This window comes from Erythrolamprus reginae, chromosome Z (assembly GCF_031021105.1).
Source record: "Erythrolamprus reginae isolate rEryReg1 chromosome Z, rEryReg1.hap1, whole genome shotgun sequence".
NCBI classification, from domain to species: domain Eukaryota; kingdom Metazoa; phylum Chordata; class Lepidosauria; order Squamata; family Dipsadidae; genus Erythrolamprus; species Erythrolamprus reginae.
This window is the reverse complement of record NC_091963.1, coordinates 117,606,223-117,633,288: the sequence shown is the minus strand read 5'-3', so window position 1 is coordinate 117,633,288 and position 27,066 is coordinate 117,606,223. Positions and strand designations below refer to the sequence as shown.

Below are 27,066 nucleotides of genomic sequence, written 5' to 3'. Positions count from 1 at the left end.
TAGGAGACTTTGGTGAGGGACTTTGTCGAAAGTCTTTTAAAAGTCAAGATATACAATATCAACTGGGTCCCCTTTATCTAAGTGTCTATTTACACCCTCAAAGAATTCTAACAAATTAATAAGATGTGATTTGCCTTTGCAGAAACCATGTTGATTTTCTTTCAGCAATGCCTGTTTTTCTATTCGCCCAGTAATTTTATCCTTAATAATGGTTTCCATCACTTTGCCTGGAACTGAGCTTTAACTGACTGGTCTATAATATCCTGGATCACCTCTGGGTCCTTTCTTGAAGATCAGGGTTACATTTGCCTCCCTCCAATCCTCAGGTATAGTGCCTGATCTTAGAGAAAGGTTATATATATTTAGCTAGAAGTTCAGCAATTTCACACTTGAGTTCCTTGAGAACTCTAGGGTGGATGCCATCAGGACCTGGCAATTTGTTGACATTTAGTTTAGAAAGGCATGCAAGAACAACCTATTTCTTTCAGAGGCCTCCTTAAATTCATTTTCCAAATAGTAATCTGCCTCTGGAGTTTGGTTGGGAGGGCGATACCAGATCCCTAACGTCAGATTAGTTTCTTGTCCTGGGATTTTTATCCACAATGTTTCTGTGGGTGAGTTTGAATTTTCTTGAATGTTGAGTTCATGAGATTCTAACTCCTCATTCATTCATTCATTCATTCATTCATTCATTCATTCATTCATTCATTCATTCATTTATTAGATTTGTATACCGCCCCTCTCCACAGACTCGGGGCAGCTAACAACAGTAGCGAAACATCATATAACAAATCTAATATTTAAAATAATTTAAAAGACCCTAATTTAAAAGACAACCAAACATACACACAAACATACCATGCATAAATTGTATAGGCCTAGGGGGAAGGGCATATCTCAGTTCCCCCATGCCTGATGACAGAGGTGGGTTTTAAGGAGCTTGCAAAAGGCAAGGAGGGTGGGGGCAATTCTGATCTCTGGGGGGAATTGGTTCCAGAGGGTCGGGGCCGCCACAGAGAAGGCTCTTCCCCTGGGTCCCGCCAAATGACATTGTTTAGTCCAGCGTTTCCCAACCGGTGTGCCGCGGCACAGTAGTGTGCCGCGAGACATGGCCAGGTGTGCCGCGAGAAGCTCCAGCTGGGCGGGGCGCTGCCGGCGCCCCTGCCTGAGTGTCGTCCTGTGGATGGTCTTGGGCTTCACAGTCGCTTCCTAGTTCCCTCTCCTCCCACCGCCTGTGTCTCCCGCCGTCGCCTCCCACCAAGCCGTCGCCCGTTGCTGTGGGTTCCTCGAGTGGGAGCTGCCGCTTCCCTCCGTCCAGCTCAGCCACGCTGCCGTAGAAAGCACAGAGGTTATTGCCACCGCTTCTGCTTCCACTCAGGGAGCCACCGTGGTCACCGCGCCTTTTCCTCTCACTCAGCTCAACCACGATGGCTGCCTGAGTGGAGGCAGAGGTGGCGGCAATAACCTCTTGGCGGAGGGGAAGCGCTGACGTGCTCTCCTCCTTCCTCACCCCCGCGCTTCTCTCCCGCCCTGGCTTTTGCTTCGCCCCATGATTTCCCTGCAATTTCATCCAGGCCACCTCTTGCCTCCTTTTGAACTGCGGGGAAATCTGCGGGCGAAGCAAAAGCCAGGGCGGGAGAGAAGCGCGGGGGTGGGGAAGGAGGAGAGCCCGTCAGCGTTTCCCCTCCGCCAAGCTGCCTGCTTGTCCTCGCGCCTCATTGCTACCTCCTGCCTTTTTCCAGGGGCCTTTGGAAGGTACCCAGGGAAGGGGGGGGGATTGGGGATGGCTGCAGCGGCTTCTCGTCCTCCTCATCGGGCTGCTAACGCCCGCCCGGCCCCTCTTGCATGCAGCTGAGGCAGGATTTGGAATGTCGGGGGTGTGTGCGTGCGGGCTCCGCATCCCCCTGCCACCCGGAACATTTAAAATAAGAAAAACCTTCGCCGGCCTCCGCAGAGAAGAAAGGAAGAGAGAGAAAGAGAGAGAGAGCAAGAGAGACATAGCAAGAGAGGCAGAGAGAGAGAGAGAGAGCAAGAGAGACATAGCAAGAGAGGCAGAGAGAGAGAGAGACAGAGAAAGAGAGAAAGAGATAGCAAGAGAGAGAGAAAGAGAGAGAAAAAGAGAGAGAATGAAAGAGAGATAGCAAGAGAGGCAGAGAGAGCAAGGGAGAGAGAAAGACATATAGGGAGGGAAGGAGGGAGAGAGAAAGAGAGCAAAAGAGAGAGGAAGAAAGAAAGAGGGATGGAGAAAGAGAAAGAAGGGAAGGAAGGAAGAGAGAGAGAGAAAGAGTGAGGGAGAAATAGAGCGAAATGGAGGAAGGTTTTTTTTTGTCAAAACTTTTCTTTAGCCACCCCCACCCCCCTTTCAGTGTTCCCCAGGATTTTGAAAATGTGAATAATGTGCCGCGGCTCAAAAAAGGTTGGGAAACACTGGTTTAGTCGACGGGACCCGGAGAAGGCCAACTCTGTGGGACCTAACTGGTTGCTGGGATTCGTGCGGCAGAAGGTGGTCCCGGAGATATTCTGGTCCGATGCCACGAAGAGCTTTATAGGTCATAACCAACACTTTGAATTGTGACCGGAAACTGATCGGCAACCAATGTACAAAGCCATACCACCACCATTTCTCCCTCTCCTGTCCATCCTATACAGTTTGTAACCGGGAATCCTTGTGTCCCATTGGTTTTCATCTGTCCCCCAAGTTTTTGTTATGCCAATAATATCAATATTATTTTCTTTTTCCAAACATTCCCCTATTTTTGCTCGAAGCCTTCTAGCATTTGTGTACAGACATTTGTATGTAATTTTCTGGTGCACTTTCAACTTTGACAGTAGATTTTGACTGTAGCTTCTGCTAAGCCTGTTCTGGGGTTGTCAATTCTTCCAACATTTTCTGCAGCTAACCTTTATCAATAGCTTGGGACTTAAGAATGAGCAGAAGATAACACATGTCTCTTTGCAATGAATGCTTTGGTTTCTACAATTCCAATTACTGCATAGCAACTACAGTTCCTTGGAAGTTTAGCCTTCTGTTCCTTATGATGCATGCAGCGTGCTGTGAGGAGACTACAGTATGCCCCCTCTCTGTGTACATTTTCCACTTCAGCGCTACATCTTTGCTCCATAGTGACCTAAAATGAAGCCAGTCAGCTGCAAGCATAACTCCCAGCTATAGTGTGCAATGGCCACTCTTGGCATCACACTGTGAGAATATGCAGTGTGCGTTTTCTTTCATATTCATTTCAATTCATTAAAATATACTATTCCATTTAGTAATGGTTCACACTCTCACTTCAAAGGGCATAAACAGTAGGATACTGTTGAATCTTATGTAAATAGTTGGTTCCATGAAAAAACGCTGTCTGTGCTGAAACAGGAAGTCGCGCCTGATTGGCTCAGACGCGGGCTGCTCTCTTTTGGCGGGAGCCGCAAATGTATAAAAGAGCGGCTACTCTCCATGTTAAGCCAGACGTGTTCCCGCTGATTGTCACTTCCCTTTTAAGAGCTGAATAAAGGAACTGTCTTTACTTAAGCCTTTGTCTCTGGACTTTTCAGATACTAATCTCAGTATTACTCACAGAGCTTTCCCATAGAGTTACATTTCTCCGTAGACATTCTATTCGCCATATGAAGAGGTCTCTCAATTTTATCCAACCTAGACTAGGAATGTTTTGATTTTCTTGCTCCCGCCAGGGATCACACACTTAAAAATATCCTTTATTTGTTCCATTTTCACTCCTCTCCATTATCCATCCCATTACAGTTGTACAGTGATCCCCCGTTTATTGCGTCCCCAACCATTGCGAACAGGGTACTTCGCGATTTTTCAACCCGGAAGTCAAAATACCATCTACGCATGCGTGCCCGTTTTTTCTATGGGCACGCATGCGTAGATGGCAACCGGGAGATCAGCTGCTGGGCGGCTTCCCTGGGTCTTCCCCCTCTTGCTGGCGTCAGCGAGGAGTTTCCCCACCGCCCACGCAAACTCCTCGCTGCCACCCGCCCTTCGCCCGCCCACGCTGTTCATTCTCGCCGCTTTCGAGCTGAGTCCTGAAGCGAATTCGCTCCAGGACTCAGCTCGAAAGCGCCGAGAGCCAGCGTGGACAAGCCGTTCGCTGGCGCTGGCTATCGGCGCTTTTGAGCTGAGTCCGGAAGCGAATTCGCTCCCGGACTCAGCTCGAAAGCGCCGAGAGCCAGCGTGGACAAGCCGTTCCTTGGCGCTGGCTATCGGCGCTTTTGAGCTGAGTCCGGAAGCGAATTCGCTCCCGGACTCAGCTCGAAAGCGCCGAGAGCCAGCGCCCCCCGGACCCCCAACCCGGGTTTGGGGGGCTGCTAGGAAGCCCTCCATGCCGGCGGCAAACAGCCGCGCCGCCCCCAATCTTCGGCTCCTCGCTAGCGCTGTGGGAGTAAAAACACCATCTGCACATGCGCAGATGGTGTTTTTACTTCCACAGCGCTACTTCGCGAAAACCCGCTCGTTGCGGGGGGTCCTGGAATGGAACCCTCGCAACGAGCGGGGGATCACTGTACATATTTACCTTTATTTTTTTAAAAGAAAAATAGAAGTTAATTAAACAGGTGAAGTAAGCTCATTGGCAATGAAAGGAAGCAAATACAGTGGTACCTCTACTTAAGAACTTAATTCGTTCCGTGACCAGGTTCTTAAGTAGAAACTTTCTTAAGAAGCAATTTTTCCCATAGGAATCAATGTAAAAGCAAATAATGTGTGCAAACCCATTAGGAAAGAAATAAAAGCTCAGAATTTGGGTGGGAGGAGGAGGAGGAGGAGGAGGAGGACAGTCGCTGCCGAAGGAAGAAGGTGAGGTGAGGGGAATCAAAAAAATCCAAACTTGTAAGGCTTAAAAAAAAAAAAGAGGGACTCTTAGACGACAAGGAGGAATCCGCGCCTCCAATACACCTGGCGTGAGACTGCCTCCCATACACTGGCTGCTGCTGCTGCTACCTGCTGCCTCTTTTTTCCTATGCTGAAATGCTCCCCTCTCCTCTCGCTCACTCGCTTTGCAGTCGGCGCCTTTCCTTCGCTGTAGTGACTCCTCGGCTGCTCAGAGCGAAGGGAGCATTTCTTTTCTCTGGGTGCTGGTAGAGGTTTATTCCCTGTCCAGGCGCCCAGAGAAAGGAAAATGCATAGTTTGCTCTGGACTGCCAAAGCCTCCTGAAACGCCACCGAAAGGCTCCTCTGGCAGCCCAGAAAAGCCCAAGATGGCCAGGATTAAATGGGGAATGGCAGGAAACTGGTTGGGCCTTCGTGCCGCTCCCAAATTTCCTGGGAAATTTTTCTGGGCTCGGGTTCTTAAGTAGAAAATTGTTCTTAAGAAGAGGCAAAAAAATCTTCATCTAGATACGTTCTTAAGTAGAGGCGTTCTTAAGCAGAGATACCACTATAATGGAGTGAAATGTGGTTTGTTTGGCTCTAGAAGTTGACCTTAAGAATTAAGTTTTATTTTAAAAATGGCTGTGTTAGTTCACTATATAATGAGGCGAGGTGGCACAGTGGATAGAGTGCAGTACTGCAGGGCACTAAAGCTGACTGCTGGATCTGCAGGTCAGCAGTTCAAATCTCATCACCGGCTCAAGGTTGACTCAACCTTCCATCCTTCCAAGGTGGGTAAAATGAGGACCCGAATTGTGGGGGCAATATGCCAGCTCTGTTAAAAAAAGTGCTATTGCTAACATGTTGTAAATTGCCCTGAGTCTAAGGGGCGTACATAAGTGAACTGGTGTGCCTTTCGTCCCCTGTCCAATTGTCTTTCCTTTCTCTCACTTATCATATATATTTTCTTTCTTTCATATATCCTCTCCTCTAAGTTCACTTTACCCTTATATATATTACTACATGTCTATTTTTCTTCCTATGTATTTGTGTATTGGACAAATGAATAAATAAAATAAATAAATAAATAAATAAGGAGAAGGGCGGCATAAAAAATTGAATGAATGAATGAATGAATGAATGAATGAATGATTGAATGAATACATACATACATACAGTGATCCCCCGCTCGTTGCGAGGGTTCCATTCCAGGACCCCCCGCAACGAGCGGGTTTTCGCGAAGTAGCGCTGCGGAAGTAAAAACACCATCTGCGCATGTGCAGATGGTGTTTTTACTCCCACAGCGCTAGCGAGGAGCCGAAGATTGGGGGCGGCGCGGCTGTTTGCCGCCGGCATGGAGGGCTTCCTAGCAGCCCCCCAAACCCGGGTTGGGGGTCCGGGGGGCGCTGGCTCTCGGCGCTTTCGAGCTGAGTCCGGGAGCGAATTCGCTTCCGGACTCAGCTCAAAAGCGCCGATAGCCAGCGCCAAGGAACGGCTTGTCCACGCTGGCTCTCGGCGCTTTCGAGCTGAGTCCGGGAGCGAATTCGCTTCCGGACTCAGCTCAAAAGCGCCGATAGCCAGCGCCAAGGAACGGCTTGTCCACGCTGGCTCTCGGCGCTTTCGAGCTGAGTCCGGGAGCGAATTCGCTTCCGGACTCAGCTCAAAAGCGCCGATAGCCAGCGCCAAGGAACGGCTTGTCCACGCTGTCTCTCGGCGCTTTCGAGCTGAGTCCGGGAGCGAATTCGCTTCCGGACTCAGCTCAAAAGCGCCGATAGCCAGCGCCAAGGAACGGCTTGTCCACGCTGGCTCTCGGCGCTTTCGAGCTGAGTCCGGGAGCGAATTCGCTTCCGGACTCAGCTCAAAAGCGCCGATAGCCAGCGCCAGCGAACGGCTTGTCCACGCTGGCTCTCGGCGCTTTCGAGCTGAGTCCTGGAGCGAATTCGCTTCAGGACTCAGCTCGAAAGCGGCGAGAATGAACGGCGTGGGCGGGCGAAGGGCGGGCGGCAGCGAGGAGTTTGCGTGGGCGGTGGGGAAACTCCTCGCTGACGCCAGCAAGAGGGGGAAGACCCAGGGAAGCCGCCCAGCAGCTGATCTCCCGGTTGCCATCTACGCATGCGTGCCCATAGAAAAAACGGGCACGCATGCGTAGATGGTATTTTGACTTCCGGGTTGAAAAATCGCGAAGTACCCTGTTCGCAATGGTTGGGGACGCAATAAACGGGGGATCACTGTACATACATACATACATACATACATACATACATACATACATACATACATACATTATTGTGGTTTACTCATACCTGTAGAGATACTGAGTTGGAAGAGACCTTGGAGATATTCTAATGCTACTTTCTGCCCAAAACTGAAATCCTGAGACTATCACAGACAAATGACTGTCCAATCATTCCTTGAAAACTCTCCAGTGAGGACCATCCACAACTCCAAAAAGCAGGCTGCCCCACTGTTTAAGATGATCTGCAGCAATTAAATTCTTCCCAAGTTTGAGTCTGAATCTCTCGTGTTAAAGCTTCCTTTCATTAAAGTCATCTTTAAATAAACAATCTGAATTCATTTTAAGCAGCTCTTGCTTGGAATGTAATAATAGCAGTTGCATAGAATATGTTTGTTTATTTTTTTTCAAAATTAGTTGAATACTGATCTGATGAAAGGTATGTGGCTTGCCTGACCTTTTTGTTCAAATAGATATAATCCATGTGTCTCCAGCAGGAATATATGACTGACCGACCATCTTTACGTGACCAATTCTGCAGGAGAAGATGTGCTTGAAGCATGCGTGAGCATTTTAACTGTATGAAACATTTTAACTGCTTTAAAATGTTTCGTACAGGCGCTCCACCCATGCAGCTCTTCACATCAAATACATAATTCTAGACAGAGCTTATAAGCAGTACTGAACTGCAGAATTTATTTCCATCAAGAAGATAGCTTGGAAGTTTGTTTATTTATTAGACTTCTATGCCGCTCTTCTCGAAGCGACTCAGGTGGTGTACAACATTGTAAATGCAGAAAATATATGTGAAGAAATCTAATTTGACATTTAAATATGTCAAAGGGTTAAATAAGGTCCGGGAGGGAAGTGTTTTTAATAGGAAAGTGAACACAAGAACAAGGGGACACAATCTGAAGTTAGTTGGGGGAAAGATCAAAAGCAACATGAGAAAATATTACGGTATTTTACTGAAAGAGTAGTAGATCCTTGTAACAAACTTCCAGCAGACGTGGTTGGTAAATCCACAGTAACTGAATTTAAACATGCCTGGGATAAACATATATCCATCCTAAGATAAAATACAGGAAATAGTATAAGGGCAGACTAGATGGACCATGAGGTCTTTTTCTGCCGTCAGTCTTCTGTGTTTCTATGTTTCTAACTCAATCTGTATAATCTGGAGGACAGAAGGGAAAGGAGGGACATGATCAAAACATTTAAATAGTATGTTAAAGAGTTAAATAAGGCTCAGGAGGGAAGTGTTTTTAACAGGAAAGTGAACACAAGAACAAGGGGGCACAAACTGAGGTTAGTTGGGGGAAAGATCAGAAGCAATGTAAGAAAATATTATTTTACTGAAAGAGTAGTAGATCCTTGGAACAAACTTCCAGCAGACATGGTTGGTAAATCCACAGTAACTGAATTTAAACATGCCTGGGCTAACCATACATTCATCCTAAGATAAAATACAAGAAAGAGTATAAGGGCAGACTAGATGGACCATGAGGTCTTTTTGTGCCGTCACTCTTCTATGTTTCTATGTTTCTAATTACTATTAAAAAAGAAATATGCAAAATTAATTTAAAAAACTGATTAAATGCATTTATTTTAAAGCTATTATTGCACTTAGCATTCAAAAGTCTCAGTGAGCTAAATAATTCTCAATGTGTCTTCCATTTTTAAAACATTCATAACAACGCTGCAGTGCAGGTTATTTATTTGTACCTGTTTATTAGCTCAATTCATATGGCTGCCCAATTCTTTCTTGTGATTCCAATAACAACTAACCCTACAATATGAAATGAATAATAGGAAGTAGTATAAATGTAAATCATATTCCTAGTCTGTAACTCAATTTTCATGAACGCAAAAATTTATGAAACAATGCTCCGGTGATGTTTTGGCCCTATGTTCAAGGGAACATTCAACATTCAAGGGAACATTTAAACTTTTGAACACACAACACCCCACCACCACTACCAGCAGAGTCAGAGCCATGAAGAATGAAGGGGGGAAGCTCTACAACAGAGAGCTACTATAACAGAGAAGGCATTCTTCCATACCTCCTGATTTCTATCAGAAACCATTGTTTAATAGATAAGACCTGGAGATAAGCACTCCATCAGATCTGGAGGGATCAGCAGAAATAATTGAAGATCGGCAATCCTGAAAATAAACTGTTTTATGCATCGCACCTCAAAACCTTTTGGGTACCAGCTCAGCTCATGAAGTTGTGGTATGATGCTAAAACACCACAACTTCTTATCCTGCTGGGCTCTGAATCAATGGCAGTTCCCAAATGGTTTTCAAGCGCTGCGGTATATAGAAGGTTTGTAGTAATAGCCCACCAGGTAGTATTCTAGTCCACCTGGGAGGTAAACACGCATGAGTGATTTCCTGAGGGCTTCCTTCAGATCCAAGAACTGGCACAACAGCAGAGGTGGGTTCTTCCTAGTTCACACCCTTTTGATAGAACCGGTAGCAAACTGCTGGTGAAGTCATTGAATCGGTGCTGTTGGTGCTGGTCCATAGATACCGCCATCTTTTTTCTTTTTTTGTGTGATCGTTTCTTTTATGCATGTGCAGAAACAGAGTTTCTGGCAATGCACATGCACCACAATCTTGGTTTTGGCTTTTTAAAAAAAAATTAGCAACTTTTCAGACTGCTTAAGCATGTGCCCATGAGATGTGGCCACGCGGCATGCAATGCACATTGCAGTGCACAGCCATGCAGCATGCAATGTGCACACAGCCATGCAGCAATGCGTACAAAGCCACTGGGATGCAATGTGCGCATAACCATGCTGCCCAGGAGGAAGTGAACTGATGGTGATGTAAATTAGAATCCACCCCCGAGCAAAAGGCACATGAGATTGATCTGTGCCACCTTCTACTTGAATCAGAGCCCTAGGTTCAGGAGGATCATCAAATTACACACCAGTTCTGGCTTGGGAAAGTATTCCCCCATTGAGAACTATAGGTTGAAAGTCATTGGATTCAAAGAACCTGGAAAACCTAAGGACATTTACTTATTAAGAGCAATAGCATTTGGACATATACCACTTTACAGTGCTTTATATAGCCCTCTCTAAGGGGAGTACAGAGTGCTCCCAACAATCTGGGTCCTCAGATTAAGGCTGAATTGAAGCCTGTTCTTTCCCATCTGGACTCCAAGAAAGAACCTTGATAGTATCAGTTGGTTCACATGGAGTAGGAATTCACAACTGAGTATCATCAGTGTACCTCAGCTTCCTTTAGATCACTGAGGGCAAACCTCTTTTTCCTCAATGCCGAAAGTGCGTGCACACATGCTATTGCACATGTGTGAGTGCCCACACACATAACTTAATGTCTAGGGAGGGCAAAACGGCTTCCCTGCCCTCCCAGAGGCCCTCTACAGAAATGGCCCAGTAGGCCTGTTTTTCGCCCTCCACAGGCTCCAGAGACTTCCCTAGAGCTTGGAGAGAGCAAAAATGTCTGTGTCCTCCCCTGAGGTCTTCCGGAGGCTGAAAACACCCTCCCAGAACCTCCACGTGAGCTGAAAATCAGCTGGCCGATGTGCTCATGCGCCCTAAAGCTAAGTTAGGACAATAGCTCCCATGCCGGCAGAGATGGCTCCGTGTGCCACTTGTGGCATGCGTGCCATAGGTTTGCCATCATTGTTTTAGATGATTAACAGGCATGTGGAGAAGTATGCAGCCCCAAATAATACTGCAACACCATCCCCCTCATTCCTAGACCCCCATATGTGGTGCAGAAGGCCACCATGAGTATTGAAAGCTGCTAAGGGATCAAGGAGGGCCAGAATGGATGCACTACATATTTTTTTTTAAATTTAAATTTTATTTTTATGTCAAAAATTTATATTGCCATCAACTACATGGCAATGTGACGGCTCAAGGCAACTTACAAGGATATTCCTATCTCCTATACCCATCAGAGGTATTCCATGAAGCAGGCAATGCTGATTCAGTACTGTCAAGATCTGAAACTGCCTGAAATGGATCCAAATAATCTGCTCCCTTTAGTGCAATGGAATCCATCCCTACACGGGTCAATTCACCTCCACTGGGATCTAGCTATATGTCATCTCTTGTGAAGCTTTAGCTAATCAAGAGGAACATGGACTATTACACAGATGGCTGAGTTTACAGCCTTCAGGACTAGCAAGTTCAGACTCTTTTAAAGAGTCTAACAAAATCAGACAACTCTATGTTTGATCAGCTCCACAGGGCACATCGTTCAGGTGAATATTTGGGTTAAGCTTTTAAAAAGGAAGTGGGACAAGCAGAATAGTGATCCAGGGAGAGAGAGGAAGTCATTTCATTGGGTGATATTATTTAGGAATGCATATGTCTGAACCCTACACATAGTGATCCCACTCAAAATATAGTTCCCTATTTGATATGATTCGATATGTTCACACAGGGTGAAATGTTCTATTCAAGACGCTAAAACCACCTGTTAAAAATAATCACTGATTTTAGGTTCCTCCATATATTTCCATTTTATGAGCCAATGATTTCAATGGAAAAAAATATAATGGAGGAAAAATGGTATTTAGATAGGATCCAATAAGAAAATGGGGAGCATTTTATTCTCAGGTCTCTTGATCTTTATATAACTTCGATAAGGATAGATCAGCGTATATCTCTTTTAGAATGGAATGGAATGGAATAGAATAGAATTCTTTATTGGCCAAGTGTGATTGGACACACAAGGAATGTGTTTTCAGTGCATATGCTCTCAGTGTACATAAAATATACATTTTTCTGTATAACCTAGCTGTGGTTTTATAATGAGGATGAAGAATCCGTAGCATTCCAAATACTAATTGAAGTAGACCCAGAGACAGGGTTTTGAGCAATCGGTACTTTTATTCAGCTCAGAGAACAAGTGACAGCTCAGCAATGTAAAGTGACAATTCAGCGAGTACCGACTGGCTCTGCCTGGAGAAACCGCTTCTTTTATACTTTTGCGGTTCCCGCCAAAGCTAGAGCCGGCCGCGTCTGAGCCAATCAGGAGCGACTTCCTGCTTGGGCTCAGACAGCGCTGGAAAGAGGAACAAACTATTTACAGAGTTACAAGGTAGCCATTTCAGGATACAACACCCCTCCCCTCATAGTTGGACTCATCCATCAAGAAAGCCATGTGACGAAGTCGTCCAATCTGTGAGGCCTCCGAGGCTCTCGCGCTGACCTGCGCAGTTCAATTTCTCCTTCGCCACTGACTGTGGAGGATGGCTCGCCGCTGTTCTCCTGGTGCGGCGGACTTGGCCTGGCAGGCCCAACGAAGGCTTCGGAGGACGAGGATGGCTCGGCGTCGCTGGATGGTTCCCCTTGGCCCGATAAGTCTCTTTGCGTGTTTCTTAGTTCGGGCAATGTACTAAAGTCTGTTGAAGGGGGAGAGTCCATGTCAGCGGGTTGTGGCAATTGATTTTCAGCTCGTTTCCGAATGTGGTCTATGTGTCGTTTCCACAAACGACCATCCTCTAGTTTAACAACATAAGTCTTGGGTGCGTTTTGCTTAACAATAATTCCCTTCATCCAGTTTACATTTCCATCAAAACATTTTACATATACATTTTGTCCCAAATACATTTCTCTTTCTGGTTTCATACACATTTGGTTATTATTAACACAGAACCTTGGATTTAACCTGTCTAATGGTGACCTCAACTTCCTTCCCATCAATAACTCTGCGGGGCTTACATGTGTGTGCGAGTTAGGGGTAATGTGCTGGGTTAGTAAGAATTGGTCCAAGTTTTGTTGCACATCCCCAGGGCCTGACCTGTGCAATGCCTCCTTTGCCACCCGTACGTAACGTTCTGCCAACCCGTTAGCCCAGGGCGAGTAAGGCGAGATGAGGGCATGCCTGACCCCTAGGCCATCTAGGAATAATTCGAATTGCCTGGCTGTTAGCTGTGGCCCATTGTCAGACACTAAGAGATCAGGGCAACCATGGGATGCAAACAGTCTGCTCAATACCTTGATAGTGGCACTTGTGGTTATGTTGTTCATTGCTATTATTTCCAACCATTTGGAGAAGGCATCAACCACTATTAAAAAATACTGAGACCCCACTGGGCCAGCAAAATCAATGTGGATCCTAGACCAAGGACCAGCAGGCTGTTCCCACTCAGCCGGAGTTGTTTTGGGGGGACTGGGCCTTGACTCTTGGCACGGGTCACACTTTGAAACCCAACTTTCAATATCAGCATCTAGCCCTGGCCACCATAAATGCCCCCTTGCTAGGCTCTTCATTCTGACAATCCCAGGATGGCCCACGTGTAACATTTTGAGTACCTTTTCCCTTAGGCGTTTGGGGATGATCACTCTATCCCCCCACAGCAAACAACCTTTTACATACGATAATTCAAGCCTTTTGTTTTTAAAATCACACAATTCAGGTTTAACAATATCATTTTGCCATCCCTTTAGAACACAGTTCACCACTTGTTTAAGGATTTGATCTTGCTGCGTGTGTGCAGCTACCTCTTTTGCTGTGGTTAGTGGGTTTTCCTCGAGTTCTATCATTAGCACATCTGTGGAAGGAACAGGGTCTTCCACTAAGTCTGCTATGGGGCATCTGCTGAGGCCGTCTGCATGATTGATTTCCTTCCCCCCCTTGTGGGTGAGCTCATACTGATACCCTGAGAGGAAAAGAGCCCATCTGATTAGTCTTGGAGACATAAAAGGTGGAGTGGGCTTGTTGGGGGCTAGCAGGCCTAGTAGGGGTTTGTGGTCAGTGACTAGCTCAAAGCTTCTTCCAAAAATGTAATTGTGAAACTTCTTCACCCCTGCCACTAATGCTAGAGCCTCCTTGTCTAACTGGCTATAATTCCTCTCTGTGCTGGTCATGGTTCTTGAAAAAAATGCTATTGGGGCCTCTGTCTTATTAGGTAGAACGTGAGCTAAGACTCCTCCTATGCCGTACGGCGAAGCGTCGCATGTGAGCCTAATGGGTAGTGAAGCACTATATTGGACTACTACACTTTTCGAAGTTAATAAATTTTTTATTTGAGAAAAAGCTTCACGTTCAGTTTTCCCCCATGTCCAGCGGGCTTCCTTCTGGAGTAAACGATGGAGAGGCTCTGCTACTGTTGCCTTCTGCTTTAAAAAAACGGAGTAAAAATTAAGGAGGCCCAAAAATGCCTGCAACTCATTCTTATCTCGTGGCTCTGGGGCTTCTCTAATTGCTCTCAGCTTCTCTGTTGTGGGGTGGATACCTTCTTTATCTATTTTATACCCAAGGAATTCAATACTGTTAGTTCCCCAGACACATTTATCAGGCTTGATTCGTAACCCTTTGTCCTGTAGCCTCTTAAGTACTTCCCTTATTCTTTTGTTCACTTGTTCCTGGTTTTCCCCTGCAATTAAGATGTCATCAAAATATGGAATTGCCCCATTTACCCCTGACAATAGGCGTTCCATGATGCTCTGGAATATTCCTGGGGCTATGCTTACCCCAAACTGTAACCTCGTGCATTTGAAAGCCCCCCTGTGCGTTACAATCGTTTGAGCGTTTGCTGTTTGTTCATCGACCGGAAGTTGCTGGTAAGCCTGGGCCAGGTCGATCTTTGCGAACCTTTTTCCCTCCCCCAGGGAGTGTAAGAGTTGTTGCACAACCGGGATGGGGTAGGGGTGGTGTTGGAGTGCCTTATTCAGGGTTGATTTGTAATCAGCGCAAACTCTTAAAGAGCCATCTGGCTTCAGGGGTGTCACTATGGGAGTTTCCCATGGCCCCTGTTCCACAGGGACCAAAATACCTTGACTAATGAGTTTGTCCAGCTGCATGTCTAGCTTGGGGAGAAGCGGAAGGGGGACCCTGCGAGGTTTCAGTCTAACCGGTGGGACCTTGGGGTCAATAGAGAAAGATATAGGGGGTCCCTTATACAATCCCAAGGTGGGGCTGAACACTTCAGGAAACTCTTTCACAAAGTTAGGCATATTATCACAGTTTACATTACACACACCCGAAATTTCGATCCCCAACGGTTCCATCCACGCTAGACCCAGCAGGGAGTGTTTGGCCCCCGTCACAATAAGCATGGGAAGGGTACATTTAACATTCTTAAATGCAATAGGTACATTTGCTGTTCCCAGGACCGAGATTACCCCCCCTTGGAAGTCTCTGATCACCAAAGAGGTTTGAGTTAGGTCAGCCTTAGACACATTAGGCATATATAGTTTAAATTTTTCCCAGGGCATGATGGTATATCTCGAGCCCGTATCCAGCTCCATTGAGCAAGGCTGGTTATTTAGTAACAATGAGATAACAATTTTAGCTCCCTTTTTGGTTGCCGTGTTATTCACGGAAAATTGAGAGTTACCTCTATTGTAGTCGCGGTTAGCGGTTGAGTAGTTCCTTTGACCCGAGTTGCGGAACGGTCTCCTTTCTCGCGATTGGGGGGGCTGGTTTTGAGGTCGCTGGTATTGTTGTGTGGCAAAAGTTTCTTCTGGTGCCGTTGCCCTGCATGCGATGGCGATGTGGCCTCTCCGGTTGCAACGGCGGCAAGTAGCGTCTCGGAAGGGGCATCGATGGCGCTGGTGATTTCCCCGGCAGCCCGCGCAGGGGGCTGGGTGAGTAGCTCTAGGGTGTCTCGGCTGGTCTTGCAGGAGGAGGCAGTTGTCCCCGTTGCTAGTTGGCTGGCTGAGGTCGTCTGTTCCCACGGCGCTGGGAGACTCGGCGTCGATTTTGGCAATGATTTCTCGCCTTCTGTGCTCTCTTAATTCTCTTGCCGCTGCGTCGGCTGCTTCCGCGGTCTGCGCTAATTTAATTACGGTTTGTAGAGTCGGCTCTTCTTCGGTGAGGAGTTTATTTCTCACTGTGTTGCTCTTCATGCCGAAAACCAAGGCGTCGGTGAGGCGAGCTTCCGGGTCTTTAAACTTGCATTGAGCAAGTACCGTTCGAAGCCGCGTTGTAAATTGGCTGATCGACTCGGTTTCTCTCTGAGCCATCATGTGGAATTGATGCCGGTAAACCATGGCTGGTCTGGTTGGTTTGAAATGGCTCGCTAGTTTCTGTTGAAGTACGTCCCACGCTGTGGTTCTTGCTTGTTCTGGTTCGGTGAGAGTTTGGGCAAGTCTACGGATCTCTGCGCCGCAGTAGTTGAGAAAAATAGCCCGTCTGCGATCGGCTCCGGCGTCCTGCATTCCCGCCGCCTCGAGGAAGATCTCGAAGGTGGCCATGTACTCGTCCCATGTCATTTTCTCGGGATCGAAGAGTTCCGGAGCCTGGCCGATCTGGATTTTGTCCATGTTGCACGCGAAGTTTCTTCCGTTCGTTCGTCGCCAGTGAAGTAGACCCAGAGACAGGGTTTTGAGCAATCGGTACTTTTATTCAGCTCAGAGAACAAGTGACAGCTCAGCAATGTAAAGTGACAATTCAGCGAGTACCGACTGGCTCTGCCTGGAGAAACCGCTTCTTTCATACTTTTGCGGTTCCCGCCAAAGCTAGAGCCGGCCGCGTCTGAGCCAATCAGGAGCGACTTCCTGCTTGGGCTCAGACAGCGCTGGAAAGAGGAACAAACTATTTACAGAGTTACAAGGTAGCCATTTCAGGATACAACACTAATGGAGACAAAATTCCATCCCCTGCAGCCAAAGTAGCCATCACGCAAAGGCAATGGTGGTTAAAATCTTCTAGCACCTAAAGGGCTCCAATTTCTCCATCTCCCACATATTTTTACAAGGAAAATTTCCTTAAAGTTTTCTGTGTGATCAAAACTTCCCAAAGATGCAGTGATGGGCTCCTACGGCTACAGTCAGGTATGCAGAACTGGTTAAAAAAAATTGATTTTTTTTTCTTTTCCCCCCCTTCTGGGTATGTTTTTCTTATCGCAGTAAATGAGGTTGAATGTGTATAATTTTAGAAGAGCTGTGCGTGCACGTGTGTGTGTGTACATACACATACATTTTATATAGTAGATTATGTATATTTTTGTGTGCCCCTGTGCAATATGTATGTGCACATATGGCATATATACATAAAATTAAATAATATATTTTGGATGTTCGGTAATAGTAAATACAGTAGATAGGGAAATTGTATCTCTTTGAGACAATGAGAGTCCAGGCACCCAAACACTAATCCAAACCCTTGATATGAGTGACATCAAGTTGGCCACCTTTAAGACAGTAATATGACCTTTAAACCATCCCCAGTCACATGATCGTCAAGCCACTCCCACCTGGTCACATGACCGGCAAGCCATAGTCAAAAAATAAGCCACAATGTGGTAGTAAAATTTTTTGCAGCCCTTCACTGTAAACATGTGAATTATTTCATATACAAGACTCACCACAATCTGGGTTTCATTGTCTGTCAGAGTGTCGATAGTCAAACTCCTCCCTGAAAAGTCTTGGCTGATCTGTGTCTTTTTATCTTCAGGTGTAGTTTCCTGAGTCTTTTGCTCCCCAATTTGAGAATGTTCTCCAATGATAGTTCCAAGCTCCTGGGTCCAACCTTTAGGAAAGGAATTACAATTATGAATTATAAGTATACATATATGTTCTGACAACATGTCTCAACCACCCATAATTACAGGGTAATTAGTCCAGGAAGACAAAAACCACACGATAAAAGGAAAACCCAAAAGTTTTTATAAACAGAAAAACAGAAACAGCTCTCTTTTTAAATATCAAAGGGATTTTCTGGTACATACAAGGCACAGGTTAAATGCAATCCAATTGCTCACCCAATAACTGAGAAATTGAGTCCAATTCTAAAGTCCAGAGAGTCCACACACAATCTTGAACAGCACAAAAACCACAATCTTGACAAAACAATGAATCAGATAAACTGCCATGAGGCTAAAACACCAGGCTGCACTTTTATCTGTAGCATTAATTACAGCAGCCCCACCCAACCACAGGTGGCCTCATTTTCTTTTGTAATAATCCTTCAGTTGTTGTCTCCTATGCATCACTCTACGCATGCATGGATGTGTCATTAATTCTTGTTCAGAATCCAGGGATGATACAGATGATTGATCTCCTCCTGGGCTGTCTGCCAAACTCCCCTCTTCCCTGTCACTCACGCTTCCTTGGTCAGAGGAGGCTTTGTTGGCAGATTCCATCGGGAGCAAAACAGGCCTGCGGCATGTGGATGTTTTCCCCACATCCACCTGCACATTCCTTGGGGTAGGAGCTGGGCCAGAGCTAACCACAACACACACATATATATATACGTATTTCATATACAAGACTCTGACTCGTATATATGTGAACTATTTCTAAGAGTCAGAATAGAATAATTCCAGGATGAGTCATCTATGGCCATGAATCTCTTTTTGATGCTTGCTGGAGTCTTCCAACATCGCTTCACTAAAATTTGGCATGCCAAAAATACTAAGAGCCAAACTTGAGAGGATTTTACAGATTTAAAACACTGCTTTGAATTGTTCCTAGAAATCTACTGAAGTCAGTGTAGCACCCACAATGTGCAAGGTGGCTATAGCAACGCACCTCACCAGCAGGTGGGTTGCTACTGTCTTCATCAACTGTGATTTCCAAATAATCTTCTAAAGCATCTCTGTTACAAGTCCATTGCAGCAATCTAGTCCCCATGAATTGCTCAGCTCTTCTATTCCAGACAGAGGTGCAGCAATGCACTGGCCGGATAAAGAATCCAGCAATAACTACAAATCAAAAAGGAGTCCCAAGTTGCAGGTCTGCTTCTTTTGCAACATCCATCCAAGTCACAATAGACAGAGAGGGTTAGGAAGAAAAAACAATTCCTGGTTTATTTTGATTTTAAGCTGCCCAACTCCTGACAGACTCAGAACTAAAGTTTTAACAAAGATTTAAACCCCAATATTAAAAAAAAAAAATTCATTCATCCAAAGCAGAGTGTTGTTGCTCAATGGTCCCAGGCCTGCTGCTAAAGTCATGTTTTTAAGGCCTTTCAGAAGGCCAGGACAGTGGGGGAAGTGCAAATCTCTGAGAGGAGTTGATTCCAGAGGGCTGGAGCCGCCAAAGAGAAGGCCCTTCTCCGCGGTTCTGCCAGTTGACATTGCTTGGCTGATGGGACCCAAAGTAGACCAATCCTGTGGCATCTAATCGGTCACTGGGATGTGTGAGGCAGAAGACAATCCTGTAAGTAATCTGGTCCTAAGGCATATAGGCAGAGCTGGGCTGCTGCCCAGACCCGGGGGGGGACACACAGTGGGGTAGCAAAAATGGAGCTCCACCCCATAGCACCCAATTTGCACTGAAAGAAGTTGAAAGAGAATGCAGGGCATCCTGCATAAGCCATGCCCACAGTGTGGTAGTAAAAAATTTGGTAGCCCTTCACTGCATATAGAACTTTATAGATGATAACCAACACTTTAAACCTCTTCTCAGTGCTCAACTTCAGCCTGTTATAGCTCATCCAGACCTCTGCAGCCTCCAGACCCCATCAGAACGTTTGCTTCTATAGCCTCTTCGACCCAGCTTAGAAGTGTCAACAGCAGCAAACAGATATCCTCTCCCAGTAGTTTCTTATAGATATAGGAGCCCGGGGTGGCGCAGCAGTCAGAGTGCTGTACTGCAGGCCACTGAAGCTGATTATAGATCTGAAGGTCGGCGGTTCAAATCTCATCACCGGCTCAAGGTTGACTCAGCCTTCCATCCTTCCGAGGTGGGTAAAATGAGGACCTGGATTGTGGGGGCAATAGGCTGGCTCTGTTAAAAAGTGACATTGCTAACATGTTGTAAGCCGCCCTGAGTCTAAGGAGAAGGGCGGCATAAAAATGTAATTAATAAATAAATAAAAACAGAGGGGTGGGAGGAGGTTTGCCAGATATCTGAGCAGGCAAAGACAGACAATTGAAATGGAGGACTCACTAACTGTTTAACTTACTTGGCATCCACAACAATAATTACAACAAAAAACATAATTAATCCTACGTATATATGAAATGGGGACTAAGCTGACGAATTGAAAGACGCTTGCTCCTGGGGAGGAAAGCTATGGCAAATCTAGACAGCATACTAAAAAGCAGAGACATCTTCCTGCTAACAAAAGTACATATAATCAAGGCTATGGCTTTCCCAGTTGCGATGTATGGCTGTGAAAGTTGGACCATAAGGAAAGGTGAGAGGCAAAAATTGAGGCCTTTGAACTATGGTGCTGTGGAGAAGACTCCTGCGAGTCCCCTGGACTGCAAGGCAATCAGTCCTAGAGGAGATCAACCCTGACTCCTCTTTAGAAGGCCAGATCCTGAAGATGAAACTGAAATACTACTGTATTTTAATACCACTTCAACGGTGAAATATTTTCAGAATAGCATTCTTCCTTTTTTGGCCCCATATTCTGATCACCTTTTATTAACAGGAACTACATATGATAAACATGAGTCAGAAAATAGTTTTTAGAGACAGGAATGTGAATGTGGGAAACAATTTGGTAAATGGGAAATGCATCTGAGAAACTATAGATCCCCCCTCCCGTCCACCGTTGACCTTAGTATTGGATTTTGTTATACTGTTTTACTGCTGTTGTTAGCCGCCCCGAGTCTGCGGAGAGGGGCGGCATACAAATCCAATAAATAAGTAAATAAGTAAATAAGTAAATAGATAGATAGATAGATAGATAGATAGATAGATAGATAGATAGATAGATAGATAGATAGATAGATAAATAACTGGTCCCAAATTTTGATCCTTGTAGCACAGGATACTTTTTTCAAATAAAGACTGTAAAATCAACATACAAATGATAAACTGTGATATATCTATAAATGCTGGAAGTTATTAATATTATTTCAACAGTGAAATATTCTCAGAATAGCATTCTTCTTTTTGAAAGTCAAGGACAACTTTCAGCTTCATTCTTCATTCCTTGTTTTCTCTTTCCCATCTTTCCTATAATAGTGTGATACTATTTATTTATTTATTTATTATTTATTACTTAGATTTGTATGCCGCCCCTCTCCGAAGACTCGGGGCGGCTCACAACATGTAAAAAACAAATCATAAGCAATCAGACAAATTTAAAATATTTAAATATTTAAAAAACCCATATACTAACAGTCATACACACAGACATACCATGCATAAATTAAACGTGCCCAGGGGGAGATGTTTCAGTTCCCCCATGCCTGACGGCAAAGGTGGGTTTTAAGGAGTTTACGGAAGGCAGGAAGAGTAGGGGCAGTTCTAATCTCCGGGGGGAGTTGGTTCCAGAGGGCCGGGGCCGCCACAGAGAAGGCTCTTCCCCTGGGGCCCGCCAACCGACATTGTTTAGTTGACGGGACCCGGAGAAGGCCCACTCTATGGGACCTAATCGGTCGCTGGGATTCGTGCGGCAGGAGGCGGTCTCGGAGATATTCTGGTCCAATGCCATGAAGGGCTTTAAAGGTCATAACCAACACTTTGAATTGTGACCGGAAATTGATCGGCAGCCAATGCAGACTGCGGAGTGATGGTGAAACATGGGCATACCTAGGTAGGCCCATGACTGCTCTCGCAGCTGCATTTTGCACGATCTGAAGTTTCCGAACACTTTTCAAAGGTAGCCCCATGTAGAGAGCATTACAGTAGTCGAACCTCGAGGTGATGAGGGCATGAGTGACTGTGAGCAATGAGTCCCGGTCCAGATAGGGCCGCAACTGGTGCACCAGGCGAACCTGGGCAAACGCCCCCCTCGCCACAGCTGAAAGATGTTGTTCTAATGTGAGCTGTGGATCGAGGAGGACGCCCAAGTTGCGGACCCTCTCTGAGGGGGTCAACAATTCCCCCCCCCCCAGGGTGATGGACGGACAGATGGGATTGTTCTTGGGAGGCAGAACCCACAGCCACTCCGTCTTATCCGGGTTGAGCTTGAGTCTGTTGACACCCATCCAGGCCCCAACAGCCTCCAGGCACCGGCACATCACTTCCACCGCTTCGTTGACTGGGCATGGGGTGGAGATGTAAAGCTGGGTATCATCCGCATATTGATGATACCTCACCCCATGTCCTTGGATGATCTCGCCCAGCGGTTTCATGTAGATGTTGAATAGCAGGGGGGAGAGGACCGACCCCTGAGGCACCCCACAAGGGAGAAACCTAGGAGTCGACCTCTGGCCCCCCACTAACACCGACTGCGACCGGCCAGAGAGGTAGGAGGAGAACCACTGAAGAACAGTGCCTCCCACCCCCAGCCCCTCCAGCCGGTGCAGAAGGATACCATGGTCGATGGTATCGAAAGCCGCTGAGAGGTCAAGGAGCACCAGGACAGAGGATAAACCCCTGTCCCGGGCCCGCCAGAGATCATCCATCAACGCGACCAAAGCGGTTTCCGTGCTGTAACCGGGCCTGAAACCCGACTGCCGGGGACCTAGATAATCGGCTTCTTCCAAGGACCGCTGGAGCTGGAGTGCCACCACCTTCTCGACAACCTTCCCCATAAAGGGAAGGTTGGAGACTGGACGATAGTTGTTAAGTACGGCTGGGTCCAGGGAGGGCTTCTTGAGGAGGGGGCACACAAGCGCTTCTTTATAGAGTGATGGAAAAACTCCCCTCCCCAAGGAAGCGTTGGTAATCTCCTGGGCCCAGCTCCGTGTCACCTCCCTGCTGGCCGAAACCAACCAGGAGGGACACGGATCCAGTAAACAGGTGGCAGAACTCACAGCTCCAATGGCCTTGTCCACTTCATCAGGTGTCACCAGATCAAACTCTTCCCAGACAGGTGGACAAGTACGTGCCCCAGTCACCTCGACTGACTCGTTGTCAGTCGACTCTGTTTTACAATTGGAGTCGAGGTCGGCTCGGATCCGAGCGACTTTATCAGCGAAAAACGTGTTAAAGTCCTCGGCACTACTCTGTAAGGGCTCCCCAACTCCCCCCTGATTAAGAAGGGAGCGGGTCACCCTAAACAGAGCGGCCGGGCGGGATTCCGCTGATGCAATCAAGGCGGCATGGTACGCGCATCTTGCCGCCTTGAGCGCCACTTTGTAAGTCTTAATAAAAGCTCTTACAAGTGTTCGGTCGGATTCAGACCTACTCTTCCTCCATCGCTTCTCTAGACGTCTCTTCTGGCGTTTCAACTCCCGGAGCTCCTCGTTGAACCATGGAGCTCTACGGGGTCTAGCGCCTCGGAGAGGTCGCAAAGGCGCAATCCGGTCAAGAGCCTCCGCTGCGGCCTTGTTCCAGGCCTCCGCAAGAGACTCTGCCGAACTGTGGACAAGTGCCTCTGGTATAACCCCAAGCGCCGTCTGAAAGCCCTCAGGGTCCATCAGGCGTCTGGGGCGGAACATCTTAATTGGTTCCGCCTCCCTGCGGGGAAGGATTGGAGCCAGGAAGTCAAGCCGTAGTAGGAAATGGTCTGACCATGACAAAGGCAACGCATCTAAGCCCCTTAGTCTCAGACCATTACTCAGTTGCTCAGAAAGGAATACCATGTCAGGTGCGTGTCCTCCCTCGTGAGTCGGACCCTGAACTACTTGAGTCAGGTCCATGGCTGTCATGGTGGCCATGAACTCCTGTGCCAACCCAGAGGTTTCGCCGAGTGACGGCAGATTGAAGTCCCCCAGGACAATAAGTCCGGGGAACTCCACCGCCAACCCGGCTACTTCCTCGAGTAGCACAGGCAGGGCTTTTGACACGCAGCTGGGAGGCAGGTACGTGAGAAATAAGCCCACCTGAACCCCTAAGTCCAACCTCATCAAGAGAGACTCGCAACCCGCAATTTCCGGAGCAATGAGTCTACGCAGGCAAAGGCTCTCCCTGGCAACAATAGCCACTCCTCCCCCCCTTCCCTGGGGTCGAGGTTGATGCCATATCTGAAACCCGGCTGGGCAAATTTCAGAGAGGGGAACACCTCCCTCCGGGCCCAGCCAGGTTTCAGTAATACAAGCCAGGTCGGCCTCCTCATCCAGGATCAGGTCCCGGATGAGGAGAGCTTTATTTACCACCGACCTGGCATTGAGCAGCAGCAACCTGAGCCCAGGGCCAGAGTTACACTCATCACCAGTACCCAAGATTGGGTTCACAGAGCCGGAACAAGGGACCGTTATTAAGCAACGGTCCCTCGTTCCCCTGGAACGGCTAACTCTGTGACCCCCGCCGTATCTGCCTCTCCCCAGCAACACAGAGATACTATGCTAGTAATGGAGTGGCCTGAATTTGAATCCAGAAAGACTCATTAATTTAGAGCATGACTGTAATAGGTTTGTTGCAAGTGAGAGTTTACTGAAAACTATGGGTCTGCATTCCATAGTTGTCAGCCTTAGAGAAGAGACTAAACTAAGAAATCAATACCATGTAGATCAGTGATCTTCAACCTTTTTTTGAGCCACGGCACATTTTTTACATTTACAGAATCCTGGGGCACACCACCAACCAAAATGACACAAAATGACACTAACACAGTACATATTATACATATAGACATCTAGTGGTGGCAACATTTACCTCCAATCCTGACCAGGATTAGAAATCAGGACCATGGGGTGGAGTAGCAGCTTCAACTACTCACTGCGGCCACACAATGACAAGTGCGCAGCAGCCCGAGCGGGGATCTTCCTAGGTGTGGATGAGAGGCGGCCTGCTATTGGTTCATCGCTAGTGGTCGGGATGAATCCTAGAATGTGATTGGTCAGTGAGCGTTCCCTGTGCCTCCACTCTTCCTGTTGCTGATAGCTGGAGGGTTTGTGAGGGGAATGTTTATGTTCGGATGGAGGCGGCTGGCAGTGGACCAGATAAATGGCCTCAGCAGGCCATATCCGGCATGTGGGACATAGTTTGGAGCCCATGTTTAATTTCCCCATGGCACACCTGACCATGTCTCATGGCATACTAGTGTGCCCCGGCACATTGGTTGAAAAACACTGATGTAGATCATTACTTTTTAAAAAAACCTACAATAATAGGATCTTGGAAGTCTAAATGTGCGTACCAGGAAAGAGCTTCTCTAAGAAGTCTTCTCAAGGTATTCTTTTATCTGATTATTTCCTTGATAATCAGTACTTTGTCAGTACTTTGTGGTAGATGAGACTAGGAACCAAGGTTATGAATACTTAGATTACTTTTAGGATAGGGCAATGACGGCAAACCTATGGCATGGGTGCCACAGGTGGCACATAGAGCCATATCTGCTGTCACATGAGCTGTTGTCCTAGCTCAGCTCCAACGTTCATGTGTGTGCCGGCCAGCTGATTTTTGGCTCCGGGGGCATGGGGGAGGGTGATTTTACCCTCCCCTGGTTTCAGGGAGCCTTTGGAGCCTGGGGAGCACAAAACATGTTCCCAACAGAAGTTGGGAAACAGGCTGGTTCTGACCTCTGAGGGGTGCATGCTCTTTCGGCATCCGAGGAAAAAAAGGTTTGCCATCACTTGGATAGGGTAATAATTTATTTTTAACATAATATTTGTTATTGATTTTTAACAAGTTTAATATACACACAACATAAAACAGTGCATAGTGAAATGTACCCACTACCCCGACACACACACACACACACACCCCACCACCAAATCGGGGGTGTTTCTTATATAACCCACTTTGACCCAAGGTTTTTCCAATTTCACCCATTTGCTTTCACATAATTACAACTCCATTAACCTTTCCATTTGAAAAGCTTCCCTATACAGCTCCAAACAAGGAACTCCCCATCCCTCCTCTTTTTCATTCGCAATTAACCACTTTTTCCTTATTCTTGGTCTCTTATCTTCTTCAATTCAATAATTAAGTTTTTTGTCCCACTCTTTAAACTTAAATGCTGATAGGCCCCCTGAGAAGCACCTGGAATAGGTACATCATTTTGGAAGCTATCATCATTTTTAAAGCTCTTATTTTAGAGATTCTCCTTAGCTTTTTCTCTTTCCAGCTCCTCATCTGTTTCAACATTTTCCTCCATATTAATCTATAATTCACCTCCTCAATTTTCTCTGGGTTTCTCAATAACCAAATTCCCAAATATTTAATTGTTTTTAGTCCTAATTTCAACCCTGATTCTTTCCTAATTTCTATCTGCTCTCTCAGACCTGTATTTAAACACATAATCTCTGATTTTTCCATATTAACCGACAGTCCCGATTCCTGTTTAAACTCTTGTAAAATATTTCTTATACCTTTAATCATCTCCATCGGGGTCTGGGTCAATATAATTGCATCATCTGCAAATAAGTTTAATTTCATTTCTAATTCCCCTATTTTATAGCCTGCCCAAGTGTTATCTTGTCTTATCTTATTAGCTAAAATCTCTATTGCTATTACAAATAACTTTGGAGATAAAGGACATCCCTGCTTGGTGCCGTTTAATATTTTAATTCTCTACGTTCTTTGTCCATTCACCCTTATATACACTTCATTCCCTTTATAAATCTCTTTTATAGTTTAAAAATTTATCCCCCATATTTAGTTCCTTACATAATTTATATAAATAGCTATGGTTAACTTTATCAAAAGCTTCATACACATCTAATTTCAAAATTCCCAATTTCCTTTTAGTAACGGTAGCATGGCGCATAACATTTATTACATTTCTAATTGGTTCACTTATTTTCCTTCCCTTCACAAATCCATATTGATCCTCTTCAATTATTTTTGGTAAAATATTTTCTAGTCTATTTGCCAATATTTTCATAAATATTTTATAATCTTGATTTGCCAAACTAATAGGACGGTAGGACCCAGGCTCTCTTAAATCTCAATCCATCTTCAGGATAGTAACAATCTCTGAAAGCTTCCATGTCTGCGGGATATCATGATTTAACAATATATTATTAAACAGTTTCCCCAAATGTGGCAACAATACATTCATATACGTTTTATAAAATTTCCCTGTAAACCCATCCAGGCCCGGTGCTTTGGCTTGTTTTAACCCTTTAATTACTCTAGGGTAATAGTAACATAGAAACATAGAAGACTGACGGCAGAAAAAGACCTCATGGTCCATCTAGTCTGCCCTTATACTATTTCCTGTATTTTATCTTACAGTCGATATATGCTTATCCCAGGCATGTTTAAATTCAGTTACTGTGGATTTACCAACCACGTCTGCTGGAAGTTTGTTCCAAGGATCTACTACTCTTTCA

General features: G+C 46.0%; 1 protein-coding gene across 2 annotated transcripts in view; it reads right to left on the bottom strand.

The window, feature by feature from the left end:
- The window catches only part of PLXDC1 (plexin domain containing 1), a 122,229-nt gene that overhangs the window by 68,893 nt on the left and 26,270 nt on the right, over window positions 1-27,066 (bottom strand). For both annotated transcript variants that reach the window (XM_070726536.1, XM_070726537.1), the window contains exon 2: window positions 17,365-17,528. In XM_070726536.1, the coding sequence (XP_070582637.1) occupies window positions 17,365-17,528 (164 nt within the window). The remainder of the gene's footprint in view (window positions 1-17,364; window positions 17,529-27,066) is intronic.